Source organism: Carassius carassius, chromosome 14 (genome assembly GCF_963082965.1).
Source record: "Carassius carassius chromosome 14, fCarCar2.1, whole genome shotgun sequence".
Taxonomy (NCBI): Eukaryota; Metazoa; Chordata; class Actinopteri; order Cypriniformes; family Cyprinidae; genus Carassius; species Carassius carassius.
In genome coordinates this window covers 20962505-20977196 of record NC_081768.1, presented here as the reverse complement: position 1 = coordinate 20977196, position 14692 = coordinate 20962505, and the positions used below count along the sequence as shown (strand labels likewise).

General features: G+C 36.0%; 1 protein-coding gene across 6 annotated transcripts in view; it reads right to left on the bottom strand.

Moving 5' to 3' along the window:
* The window catches only part of LOC132157317 (E3 ubiquitin-protein ligase MARCHF8-like), a 90077-nt gene that overhangs the window by 29268 nt on the left and 46117 nt on the right, over positions 1 to 14692 (bottom strand). Inside the window, exon 1 of one of the 6 annotated variants that reach the window (XM_059566610.1) lies at positions 8236 to 8577. The exons of the other annotated variants lie outside the window; for them this stretch is intronic. Within the exon in view, the coding sequence (XP_059422593.1) occupies positions 8236 to 8265 (30 nt within the window). The 5' untranslated portion in view covers positions 8266 to 8577. Of the gene's footprint in view, positions 1 to 8235; positions 8578 to 14692 lie in introns of those variants that run through there. 6 annotated transcript variants of the gene reach the window in all.

The following is a 14692-nucleotide window of genomic DNA, read 5'->3' as shown; positions in this document are numbered from 1 at the left end:
TTTTACATGACCATATTTTAGATCTCTTAATACCTAAACTTAACAAATACCTTACCAACCAACAATAAGCAGCAAATTAGGAGTCTATTGAGGCAAAAGTAATAGTTAATAGTAACAATTGGTCCCCAAACTAAAGTGTGACCAAATTTCTTTGAAGATGTGAGTGGCTCAAGCCTGTGCATCTTATCCTGGCACCACAACACTTCTGGGGAGTTGCCAAAGAACTGAAATGAGGTTGCTAGGGTGTTTAGAACGGTTGCTAGGTCAGTGGTCCCTTCGAAAAGTAACAAAAGGCCTCTTCTCAAAAATAAGCATACAAACTGTGCAGGAAAAGTTTTGCACCAAGGGCAATAAGTGCAATATAATATTGAACTCAAATAAACCCTGGTCCATTTTAATGACATCACACTTTCCCATCTTGCTATATTTTGAAAATGCAACAGTTTACAGATGTTTTGTGTCTGGACGAGGCTAAAGGGGACACGGTATCGGAAAAGGGACACGGCTGTTAATGCATTCAAGGTAACTACTTGCTTCTTAAGAGCAAAACAGCTCGGCATTTACAGAAATCATCTATTATTATTGAGAGAGTTATATGAGTGTCTGGCTACATAAACAGAGAGAGATAAAGAGGCAAATTAAAAAAAAAAGACAGTGAAAAGGAAGCAGCAGAATTAAATCAACAGAACAAACATCATGATCTGAAGGAAGGGTGAAATGCAGTTTGAATATCGGGCTGATGAAATTGCGCCTTTCACATTTAGTTAAAGATATTTCCTTTCAGAAGACAATAATCAAGCGACCCACATGTCATATTTCATATCATTGCTTCCTGCAAGGCAGCAACATCCTCCAGCACAACAAAATTAAGCCATGCACAGTAAACAGATACAAGAAAGATAGATGCTCTGATCATGAAGGCAACAATGAGTCCAGATAGTGGGACAGAGGGCAAAACAGCATTAAAGACCAAGAAATAGTTTAACACAATTTTCTTTCCTGTGTTGACATAAATCCCACTGAAACAGGAAGTTGAAATGGGACATTTAGGCTTATTTAGGCTTCGGTGTGCATGAGAGCATGGCCGTAAACACAATGAATAATATATTATAATTAGACATGGCTAAAATATTACTTCATGATGTAGCTCTCTGTTCAGGGATAGTTTACTCCAAATTAAAAAAAATTCCGTCATTAATTACTCACCCTCATGTTGTTCCAAACCCATAAGACCTAATTTTCGGAACACAAATAAATTTGTTTATAATGAAATCCGAGACTTTTCTGACCTTCCATAGAAAGCAAGGGAACTACCACATTCAAGGCCCAGAAAGGTAGTAAGGACAACATTAAAATGGTCCATGTGACATCACTGGTTTAACCAAAATTTAACGAAGCTACAAGAATAAACAAATATAACGACTTAATTCAACAATTTCCTCTATGTTGTGGTATGCTCGTGAACGCATGTCGAAGACTGACAAGGAAGGCAAGAAACTGTTTGAGTAGGGCTGTGCAAAAAATCGAATGCGATATATCTCGATATAGTAGTATATCTCCAGCACGTGCGTTCAGATCCGGGTTGCCAGGTTTTCACGACAAAGCCTGCCCAGTTGCTTCTCAAAACTAGTCCAAAACTAGCCCAATCGCGTTTTCAGGGGGCTCCCCGATAAAAAATTGCATCCAAGGGATAAAATACATGTTTTTTGGCAGGGTTGCCTTGGTAAAATTCGCATTTTAGGGGCTAAATACCACGCTATTGGGGTTGCTTCAACCCGTGGACTTGGCAACACTGGTTCAGGGGGACATTTACCACACAGAGTCGTAGTTCACTGACAAGCTACACAAAATTGCTTTCAAAATACTTTATATTTAGCATGTTTATGTCCAATATTAGTGTTAAATGAAAGTTACTATTGATTTTCACCGTCGACTAATTTTGCAAAACATTTGACTGATAACTTCGTGTGCAGATGCAGCAAATTTGTCACAGGAAACGCGTAATGACAGTTGCGTCCAACTATATACAAACTAAATACAATATTTTTATATTTAACGTTAGTTTATGAGTATGTTTGAAAGTATATTTTTTCGATTATTGGTGATTCCACAGGTTCTCTCTCATGCACCTGCGCGGTTTAAAACACTAAATAGTTCTGCTATGACAAGAACAAAGAGTCTCTCTCTTGCTCCACCCATGCACGATAATATCGTGTATCGTCGATCTCACGGGCTGACGATATGATGATCTGAAAAATGACCATATCCCCAAAACAAAAGGGAACCCTGCCAAAAAAAATTCTATTTTATCGCCTGGAACGAAACGAAACGCCACTTCAGTTTTCATGGTGACAGTGTGCAAAAATGTGTAATAAGTAGCAAATATTAAATATTTGACAATGGTTTTATCTCAGCAATATTAAACAATCAGCAGTTAAAACCACTCATGCAAACTACTCAACTTGTTGTATAATTTAGCTGTTCGGAGTTGAAAATATAATCTTTATTTTTGTGATTAATACAGGCTCCTTCACAACTGAATGTGAACCATTACTGGAGCCATTTTTAGCAGCTAAGAGTGAATGTGTGCAAACTGTAAAAAAAAAATATTATGGCAAATAAACAACTTGAGTAAATTCAAATTATTTTACTGTTTTTCTGTCTTTATTCCCTTAAAATTCTTCAAATATTTTAATTGCTGATGATGAATTCAGAAAAAAAGCCAATTGAAATAAAACTGTATATGTATATAAAAATATAAAAATGTGTATATCATCTACAAGTTTATTTTGTCAACATTTATGAGAATACCTACATAAAAATAGCTTTGAGGCTAAGAGTGACACATGGACTAAAACCCACAAAACTCTTGTCACGAGGCAGCAGGAACAATCCAGTTTAGAGACCACAAACCCACAGGCCTCCATTTGATAACCCTCAGGACAAACTAAAAGACCCTCACAGCTTCATGTTAGAAAATCTGCATAAAACTTACAGTACTGTATCTAGGAAACATCTAGCAACGCTGCAGAGAGACTCCATCAAGGTTGTATAGTGCGTTAGGTTTCATCATTTTAATTCAGAATAAGCAGTTCACATCTAAACTGTTTGTTTATCCAACAGATCAAAGCGATTGCGCAAATAGCAGTAGTGAGAGTCAAACAAGCTTTAACAAGAAATTTTCAAATCCTGTCATGTCACGCGCAAGCCAAGCATGCTGGGATCATCCACTTCTGCATTGAATTTCATGCAATATTTAACTTGACATCAACAAGTGATTAGCTTAGCGATTCAGCGTATTGCACCCTATTCAAACGTATAATTTACACAAATCAAAAGCTTTCACACACACACACACATTACACAGTATAATCTATGCTCTCTGAAACGACACATGTAAGCATAAATAGGATTCATTTGCAACCTAACTAACATGAAAATGTGTAATAGTGGGTAATGTGATTATGGGAAGGATCGAAATAGCCTGCAATGAATTTAATGCCGAGAGACACTGGGAATGTAACCTTATCTTGCAGGAAGTGTGCATGGAAGCATTTTCCTGTTTGAGCTCATGATTTTTACACAATGGTGGCTCGAATTTCAATATCAAAGAAGCTGCACACAGGCAAAGGGGGATTCATACTCTGGGCAATGACAACAATTACAGGTCTCTTTTTTAGCTGAGAGCTGCGGTTTACATATCTGAGCTGTCAAACAAACCCCAGCCCTCTGAGGCCCATGGGCCCAAGGACAGTAAGAATCAGCTCAGCTGACCGAAGGCCGAGCACTGGAGCACTCTCTCTACTGGATCACAGGAAACAGTAAATTCTCGACAAATTAAATGGGGAACAGGGTTGTACTTCACGGCCACTCATCGGTTTCATTTAATCGTGCTCAGCTACACGCTATAATTACACCAGAGTGAGGAATGAAGAAGTACACTTAAAGCATTGACCAGCAAGATCTGCTTAGTTGTAAATGTTGCATTATTAAATCACTTTTGACCACTGGTATTTATAACAAGTAATTATTTTTAGTAGGCTAAACATCTCCAGTATCATGCCATGGAAAACTATGAGTAAAGGAAAGATCTGATTCAGAACAAAGTAATTACGTTCAACAAGAGATAAGTCTCACTGTTTTCTTATTTATTTTTCTAAATTATTTTTCAAAAATGTATATAAAAATCACAGTAATTAATAAAAATCTAATAAACAAATAAAACATCCTAAAATCTCAGAATTTAATGATTTTAATTCCATACATTTTAAATTACAAAGCATATCATCATCATTTGGAATACAAATCTGAACTGAAAATGTACTGAAAGTTGTTCATTGTATGTTTTTTTTTATTTTATTGCCATTGATGGTTCCGAGAAGAACCAGCATGGAATACACAAAAAGGATCCTTAAAGATTCTTTAAATTATTTAAAATGTTTTTCACATGAATAAATCTTTAATCTTAAGATGAAAGTGAGAAAAAAGTGAAGGTAAGAGAGCGCAAGCGAGTAATATCAAAAATCCATACATAATAAAACATACCCAAAACCATAACCGCTCACAACTCCTCCTGCATTTTGCACATCTGCAGTCACCTGCACAGAATCAATAACCGAATCTCAAAGAGAAACTACATTCCTATGGGAAAACAATGTTTTAGTTGTTCATTTTCAGATGATGTTTTATTTATATTTTCTGATGCTGGATTCAAAGCCACTCCTAATTAACTCAGGCCAGTCCAAACTAATTAGTTTGCTGACACTGGGACCTCTGTGTTCCCCCGTGCCCCTCCGGACTGTTCCCTCATGTCTAAATGCAAATGAGTGGTCATTAATAGATTATAAACAATCCGCTACAGCCTCTGAAACTCCATGAAGATGTAGTCCACAATTATATACACCGGAATGACACTAGAAATACTGGAAAGATAATCAGACATACAAGCCAGCTACTGTGCAAATATTTATGATTATGATAATGATATGTGTGGTTTGTGTATGTTAATGACATCACAGTGCCTTTTTTTTCCAGAATCAGGATGCATTAATTTAACTAAGGGTGACAGTAAAGACGTTTTTAGTGTAATCAATTATTTCTATTTCAAATAAATGCTGTTTTTTTTTTTTTTATCCTGAGGGGGTAAAATACAATGGTTTCCACAAAAATATTAAGGAGCACAAATATTTTCAACATTGACAATAACAAATGTTTTCTAAGCAGCAATTCAGCAAATTATTTCTGAAGGATCATGCGATACCGATTGTGCCGTCACAGGAATAAATGACATTTTTTTATCAAAACTCATTTGATGCTAAATGCTGGTATACCAAATTATATTCATGTAAAAATATACTATTTCATACAAATACATTGATGTACAAACATGAAAATGTTCTTATATGTTCAAACTGTTTTTTAAATGCTTTTATCGTTATTAAACTCGAAACCCTTCTGAAGCCCTGCAGGATACTGCAGCTCGTCCCAAACGAACAGATTTTGCAAAAGTTAAGCGAAGTGATCCACAGATACCTGCTCAGTGTGTAGGAAGCAGTGAGCACTACATATGGCCCCTGCTAATTGCATGGCAGAGTGGTAAAGAAGAGAAACAGCATGGCAGTAATGGGGATAATCTGTAACATACAGCAGAACCCTCAGGCCTTCCAGTCACTTCTCCCTCAAATCACCGAGTCATCCCTAATGAAACTGTCTGGACTCTGGAGCATAGACGACCGGATCGTTTTGTTTGACACAGGCACACTTCCTGTGTACGCTCATGACTTCCTCTCTCCAACAGGTTTTAAGCGGGTGAGGGGGGGGACACATGTGATCACTAATCTCTGTCTGCCCCCTCCCCCCACAACAAGGGGATTTCACACAAAGCCTCCGATTCTGTGTGTCTGTCAATGATGCGATTTGCTCGTGCACCACCGCAAACACGTGTGTCTATATCACTGGGATGTTTTGGCTGAGCAACTGAGACGTCTGAGGCAGAGAGTAAACGGTGTAATGATGAACAGTCTCATGATGTGGCAGTATATTAACAGACAGTATTTATCAGTCTATTATTGAGATTTAATCACACATAATGGCTTTGGGAGACAGTACTATCACTGAACTAATGTGGCTGTCATTGCAAACAGACATAAAGTCACAAATGAGTTGCAGGTCTGGTCTGATGTTCTTGTCGCAGATAGAATCGCTAAACGCAAATCATAACATGCAAAATCGGCAAAAAAGGGAAAAATGTGTTCCGTATAATACAACCCAGAAATACTGTTTCACTTCCAACAGGAACAAACATGGTCTGTGTCGACCACAATGTGTTTTGTGCGTTGTTGACTGTCTAAAGCATGAAACTAAGGTGCACAATACATTTGCTAAATATTGGTTAAGTGAACAAGACTTATTTAAGTGTTTATTGGATATGTTGGCTGATTTTGGATCTTTTAATATTTTAATGTTTACGCTCATTTGACCCATTTTATATTACCATTGCAACCACCTAATGTTTACTTAATATTAATCTTTAAAACACTAATAATGCTATTAAATCTAATCTTTGACAAATCTCCACAGAATATCCATATTCAATACTGTACATTATAATGTTGTGATGCTTAAATCTAATTGCCATATTTAAAACATCTTAATGTTTCATTTGTAATTCAGACAAAACCCTGTAGAATTTAATATCAGACATTTATCAGTCTTTGGCCATTAGAGAAAAACAAATATCGGCTTATCGGTATCGGCCAGAATATTAATATTGGTGCAATCCCACAGAAAAACCATCAAAATTTGTCAGATATCTAGAAAAATGGTCAAATTCAGCGATGTTAATATTTTTGCATAATGTTAGGTTCATAGCAACATTCATACGATTTGATTGTTCATTTAAGGATATTTTTTTATATGAAAAATCATTTTGGTACTGTATTTACACAACTTAATGCCAAATATAAAATACTGATGCCTGGTTTGTAAGTTTGCAAAAACCAAAAACTATATTACCAATTTGTTCAGAAACTAAAGTACTGGGGATTAACATGAAAATACTATTTCTTCAAAATGTCATGTTTAATTTAATGTGTCACTTGCCATTTCCTTATAATTATTTGTGAAACTGACTAGCACATTCTGAGTTCAAATTGTTTCAAAGTAAACTTCACACCAATGTTTGTTAGGATGTCTTCTACCCTGAAAAACACTACCCTGAGGGTTAGACACAGAGCTGAAAATAAAGGATGTGCTCTACATTTGTATGATAAACCTGTCCGGTAAGTCAGCATAACATGAGACAAACCAAACAAATTCAACAGTAGTCCTGTCTTACTCGCAAACATGAAAGCTCTCACCTGAGCACTAGGGATGGGACAATAACCGGTTTTATTGATAACCGTGATAAAATGTGCTGAAGGTTAGTAATATCGTTTAAAAAATGAATTATCATTAAAACCGTGTTTGATTATCGCGGTTTTAATAACTCACTATTAAATCATGTCCAGCCAGCAACAGTCTGACGCAAGCGCAGCGCATAATGTTTTTTTTGTTTTTTTTCGAGAAGGAATGGCGAAAGTCAGTGACTTTTCTATGCTTTTCTATGCTTCTACACTTTTCATTGTAAGGAAGGAAATGCCACAGAATTTAATCTTTCTTTAAATTAAGTGCATAGAGTTGCTTGTTTTATTAGTTGTTTGTTGATTATTAAATATAAAACTTGCTGAAATGTTTTCAGTGTGAGCATCAACTATTTTTGAACACTTTCATCTCGTTTCAACAAAACCGTGATAATATTGATAATCGTGATAATTTTAGTCACTATAATCGTGATATTAAATTTTCATACCGTCCCATCCCTACTGAGCACACATAAACTGTACAGCGAGGAGTAGACAGCAGAAAGGGAGGTCATTCAGGAAACACAAGCGGGGAATAGAAAGCACATAAAAGCACAACAAATGTCAGCATTGTTAATTTAAGAAATAAAGCCCTCGGCTCCCAGCTGATGATGAAACTACCGCACTAGTGCACAGAAGCTGCCTCATCTCCATAACACAACAACAGGCCTCAGAATAGCAACAATGGAGACAGCAATCTCACAGCTCTCCCTTCACATGAGCACAATCACACACACACACACACACACACACACACACACACACAAACACAGCCTCAGCTTTAGTAATTTGACTAACAAAGGAAAGACAACACAGAAACATAACAGCATTGTACCTGAATCTTCATTTTCCAACAGGAATGCATTGGTGAATCGTTTAGAAGGAGGTTATCCCCTCCGTTACACACACAAACAAACAAAGCCTCGCTGGAGAGGTTACATGTCCCCTCTGTAAATCCTGTGGGAGAGGTGAAGCTGTTAAACACGAAAGTGGTGAGGAGCAGGATGCAACAGAGGCAGATCCAGCTGTCCTACATCCAGGTTTCTTTCACAACAGAGGCAGATGCACACAGGCTCACAGAGCGACTGAGAGATACTAGCCTGGGCTTGCTCTCTCAGCCGGTAAGCCCAGCAACCAGCCACTTCCGCCAGCTGACTCCAATCAGCAGGGACAACCCGATGCCTCATGCATTATTCATGAAGGGGGCGGAGTCGAGCATGCTCTTTGGCCGACTGTGTTCCAAATCCCCATCATCCTAACCCTCAGTCCCTCCCCCTCTGACTGTCACTTGTCCCTGTGCTGGGTTAATGTGCAGCCTGCCTTCCTTTCTCATCCTTCGCTGGATTCAGTTTGCTGGCTGCAATGTAGTTAAGACTACATGCTCATGTAGAAAATGTCAAGAACCTCTGATGATCAGTCGCAGCAATTATTCTAATTTATCCAAAAACACTGATTCAAGAGGCTCCCTTAGAAAAAAAGCACCAGAGTGCTAGACAGTGAAAAAAAAAGTCAAAGGCACACCATAGAGAGGTTGGGGTCATGAGGACGGCACGTCAGGGAGCACAAATTGCAGAATTGAAAGTGTAGGAGAAGTGATATTGCTGAAACCAAGGACATTCGGGAATTACATCACATACATAAGTCAAATACTAAAACAGAATGTGTCAGAAAACAAGTATTTTACATTAAGTAATTCTAATGATATGATATGAACAAAATATATAAGTAAAATAAAATATATATTAAATAGTAAATATATATAAAAAAATATATATTAAAATGTAAAAGAAAAAGTATCATAAAATGTGCATATATACCACTTAAGCTAACTAAAAATGTAAATAAAATATAAAAATAAAATAAAACACAATAAAATAAAATAAGGTTCATAAAAACATTCAATTAAACACTAGAAAACTGACAGTCTCAGAAAGCAAGTTTCCTAAATTATATTAAATTCACCTTATTAATGTTCTCTTTTTTATTTAGCACTGATGAAGCTAAATAAATTAAATAAACAATGTTAAAAAAAATCAAAAAATAATAATGTGTCATATAAATGGCTTTTTAAGCAATGATGAAGCTAAATAAAATGCTACAATTTAGCACATACAGTATATACATATATATACATATATATATATATACACACACATACATACATATATATATATATATCAATAAATATATTTCATATATACTCGATAAGACAACATATTGACAACTAATTTACACAATTTATAAATTGAATTTACACAAACCAGTCAGTTCAGCAGTCTACATGTTAGTCATTATTTTGTCTTGTGAAATACACTTCAATATCTGTTCTGCAGCTTGCTTTGGTTAGTACTTAATAAAAAGATAAACTCAATATTTATTATCTCTTACATAGGTACAGATTCCACAAGGGGGTTGTAAACTTCTGCGCCGTACACAACTTTCATGATGTGAAAACTCTTGCCCTCCAGTGTTCCAGAAGAGGAAATATATTATTAAATAAGGTTGGTCACAGTTGACCTGAACTAATAATCATGAAGCACTTTCCAGTGAAGCAGTTATGAAGTACTATACAAGCACCAAGAAAACTGCTCAGAGTACCTACTACATTGGGAGGCTGTGGGTGTGAAAGTGGGTCTCGTGTGTTCACCTGAGCTCTACGTACTATTTAAGAGCACGTCAAGCCCTGAAGCTGTATAATGAACTAAGTGCGGCCTGTACCTTTCACTTTCAGGAGACTGCCCTGATAAATGGCTCATACTCTTGAAAACCTCTGCTCGCCGCTATTTAAGTCCTTTACGGACTTTGCTCTGTCAACACAGTATAGATTACTCATTAAAGCACCTGAATGAAAAACAGACAGTGTTTTCTTTGTGTGCTGTGAGGTTGGTAAATAATGCTCAGAAACTGGACTCATATTTTTGTAGTACAGCTACTGAGATTTTTGCAGTGACTGAGAGGAAAACCTCCACTGTGATTGCATTGATATTTAAATGCTGCAAAATGTTTAATAAAAACAATTACATTCAGATGAGTCGCAGTTCATTACAAAATATTTCATCTTTTGTTGTTTAGGTTTCATGCAGTGCTGTGCAAATCTGCACATGATGTGACAACCCATAATCAAAATAAATAATGACCGGACTCCTGTGGTGACTGGAAAGTCCTAAAAATACACAAAATCAGGTTTATCTTCACCACTGAAAGTATGAATACGATTATGTACGAGTAAGATATACAGTATAATTTGCTTTTTGAGCTCCAAGTTGTGACACATATGTGAAGTATTCCTTGTATAAATCTCCCAAAACTGAAATATGAGGAACAATATCACAATGTGTCTTGACGTTTTATTTTTATGACGAGAGCTGGTTCATCATTCATGTGATGCTGGAAGGGATATAATGGCTTTACAGCACGTCACAAGGAGGAAACAGCAGGGGAATTAAAAAAAATGTATTTAATAAAATGCAAAATGCCATTTCAAAGCTCTTAAGAAATATCTAAAGCCAGTACATTTTCTGAATTTGTGTGTTATTATTTTCTATATAAGTCTAACAATTAATAATATACAAAAGTTAAATGAAATTATTTCATCAATTAATTATTATTAATTATTTAATTGCTGTGATATTGTTTTATAAATAATATTTGCACTAAAATGATATTTTTCCAGTGCGTCAAAAATAACAAACTGTTTAACATTCATAAAACACCTGTTTTCTTGTCTTAAATATTTAAAGCTGTTTAATAAATAATATTAAAATTAAAAAAATTAAAAAAAAAATTCTATTCTATTCTAATCTTATTTATTCTAATTTATAATATTAAAAAAGTTAAACGCTTCATGGTTAGCTAATTACATTCAAAGCCGGTAAATTTCCTCACTTGATGTGGAGTGCTATCTGTCAGCACAAATAAGAGAAACGGTGCTAAAAGCATTGAGACAAGTCTTTCAGCAGACTGTTGAAAAATAAAGGGTGGTGGCACAGAGAAACACAGAGAAGAGACGAGTGAAATGAGGCACTGAGACACCGACTGTGAGACACTTTGAGCTAAATGTAGTGAAGAGGATATCAGATAACCCCTGGGGCATGAAATTGCGATGTAATAGTCCTTTCAGTTCATGTTCTAAAAGAAAGCCAACCCTTCTCACAGGGGCCAAGGGTTGCCAATCCACACCGAATCTCTGAAGGAGACTGAAGATGAGGCTGTGCAGACCATCAACAAATTGGTCCTGTAAGCTCAAACTCATTTACATTTGACTGAAAGGAAAGCAGGATGGACTTTCTACATCAGCAGCGTTCAAATCTACATTTTCATTTCACAGCTCTCATATTGTTAGCATAGGACTGGAAACATGTTTTTTTAGATTTAAGTAACACTCAAAGGTCTGCAAGTGAAACTAATTGTGGTCCAATAAATAGAAACTTTTAAGTGACCCCTTTTGAAAATACAAGCTTTGCTTTTGGGATGTTATTTTTGCAGGGAAAGCACATCTGAAGCAGGTCACCCATTTACACCCCAGTGATGACTGCTTTACTGAGAACCGCGGATATAAATCAATGCCAGTCACTCAATTCCCATCAATCAGTTCTCTTCAAAACATCAGCCAGTTCAACGAGAAAATTAACACTAATACTCTGTAAACACCAATTCATTATAACTTTATGCAATTATATATTAAGAAATATTACATTTTTACAAAAAACATCAAATCATTTTTTAAATAATATTATATTATATTATAGAAAAGAGCTTTTAAGGATGTATAAGGCATCTCTGCTGGACTCTCTTAACGATACATTAATTTCAAGGCCTTATAGACACATTAATTCAGCAGGGCCAGATCCACAAGGGATCATTTCAGTCCAAAAGGCTTGATTTTATACTGCATATTAAACTAAAAACTAACATCAAAACTAATGTTATGGGAAATGATGCAAAAAGAGGATTTTAAATCATACTAAATAGAGAAGAGATTCCTGTCAGGACAGGAACATGTACATTTATGTTTGTCTTCTTTTATATGCCACATCGATACTAACAAATTTATGACATTTATTATCATGACATTTAACATTCAGTTAACGTCTTCCTTTTGCCTTTTTTAAGCTTTATCACACGAACAAGCCTAAAACATGAAGATATACAGAGATTATCTATAACAAGAGCTAAAAGGAATTTGATGACTGAAATAAAATAAAATAAAATAAAATAAAATAGCCCTTTTTATATTTCAATTATGTTTTTTAACTAATGGATTTCTGAACTGTTGTCACTACTATATAATCTATTAAAAATCTATGCATAATACAGGGGTTTGTTGAGGGTTAAATTAAGATTTCTGAGAAATTGGCAGATGATGTGAAATGCAAATATTATATATTATATATACTGAAACCTAAATAGAATTAATTACGTTTTTTTTCAAACATTTTTTTATTACTATTTTTCATAATATTTCTGTGTGCAATGTATTTTTATGTTTATTAGAGCATAATTTTAGCAACATGCTTACATCAAATTTTGTTGATTGCTATTTGAATGGCACACACAAGTTTGACTGTTCCAAAACGCTCATGTACAACAACACATTCCATTACGACTGCCTAAGACAAGACAACAAGACGGCTCACTAGGTTTTGATGCAGACCCAATGTTTTTGAGAACAGAAAATTATTAGGGCGTCCTTGAAGAGAAGTGGTCAAAGCTGAATCATAAAAACACATCACATCTCTACAGGGTCTTTGTCTGCTGATTGTGGAGACTGGCCTGGCGGCATGAAACATATCTCATTTCAAGTGAAATCAATAAGGGGCTTTGACAGTCCTGTCTGCGTGTCTAACCTTGGCAGTCTATAAGTGTAATTAGGGGAGATTAGACACTATTAAATGGCCTGCTTCAGTGAGATGAGCATAAACAAAGTTTAAAAAGCTGCTCCATCTCTATTCCCAGGGTAGGCTGTATTTATCCTAAAGCCTTTGTTTCTGAGAGAAGGGGAGCTTTTCAAAGTCCCGCTGATGGGAACGGCTTGTAGTCTGGGTTCACAGATCTTCGAGAGCAGCCAGCACAGAGTAATGCTCAGGAAACTGCACAGCTGAGGCAGCGATTTGCTTCAGCATGGAATTCCCCTTCTGTTCCTGTGGCTGTCATTCAATACATATTATGACCATTCCTTCAGCTGCAACTGTATGACCAAGCTCTTAGTAATCAGACTTAAGGCATTACGTCGCTTACTCTGCTGAGGATTGTGGCACTGGTCTTGCTGTGAGCTGGCCCATTGGTTGGCAGATTGTGTCCATACACTGAACCCACACAGATGGACATCTCCACTAGCCGTGTATGAACGCAGCCGATCCGCAGAGGGGGCAGATTGAAGGACATCCACAAATACAAGCTAAAGGGTCAAGGCATTGTTATTCATACAGTCCATTACTGTATAGAGCCTCTAATGTCAAATGCTCGTCTCTGTTCGTGAGTCATTCTGGAGTTGTTTCATTTTTGAAAATAAACACAACCAAAATTTTGTTAAAAAGAGCTCTGACACGTTCACAAAAATAGCTGCTTGGATAACAAGGCCTTTATTAAATAAACAAAAAGTTTACTTCATACTTCTAACTTGAACAGACATGTGATTAAACTTTTCCAATAAATGTTTTGAAAGGCTCGATTTTCTGACAAGAGAAAGGGAACATCTGGGCTGAAAAGACCAGCTCAGATTTGCGTAATGTATAAATGTATACCCAGGCTGGTTTAAGCTGGTTAGCACTTAGCATTGGACGCCAGCATGGTCTTTCTGCTGAAGTTTTGCTAGTTAAGCTAGTTAATAAACCTGGTCAGGACACCAGCAAACCATTATCCAATGCTAGGGACCATAATCCAACACAAAACGTATTCTGGTGTGCAAACAGACAGAGTTACAGAGGAATGGAAATCTCATTTTTGTTTAAATGTAATTTTTCAAATAGAACTGTATATCATGTAAGTGCCTTCACATTAACATAATACTGTTTTCTCGTTTTAGATATTTTATTAGTATATTATATAACTATCAATATACGATAAACAACATATCTGGTTTATGCTATGACACTATTGCATATTAGCTATTTGCTAATAACGATATTATTTATTATCGTTATTATTAGTAAGAGGCACAGAGCAAAACTGTATATGCCTCTGCAGATAAGTTGGGTAGATGTGTAGATTTAGGTCTATTTGGAGGAGAACGGGTTTAAATTTTTAATGCATATGTCCTTTTTTTAGTTAGCCTAATAGACATGGATTAAAAC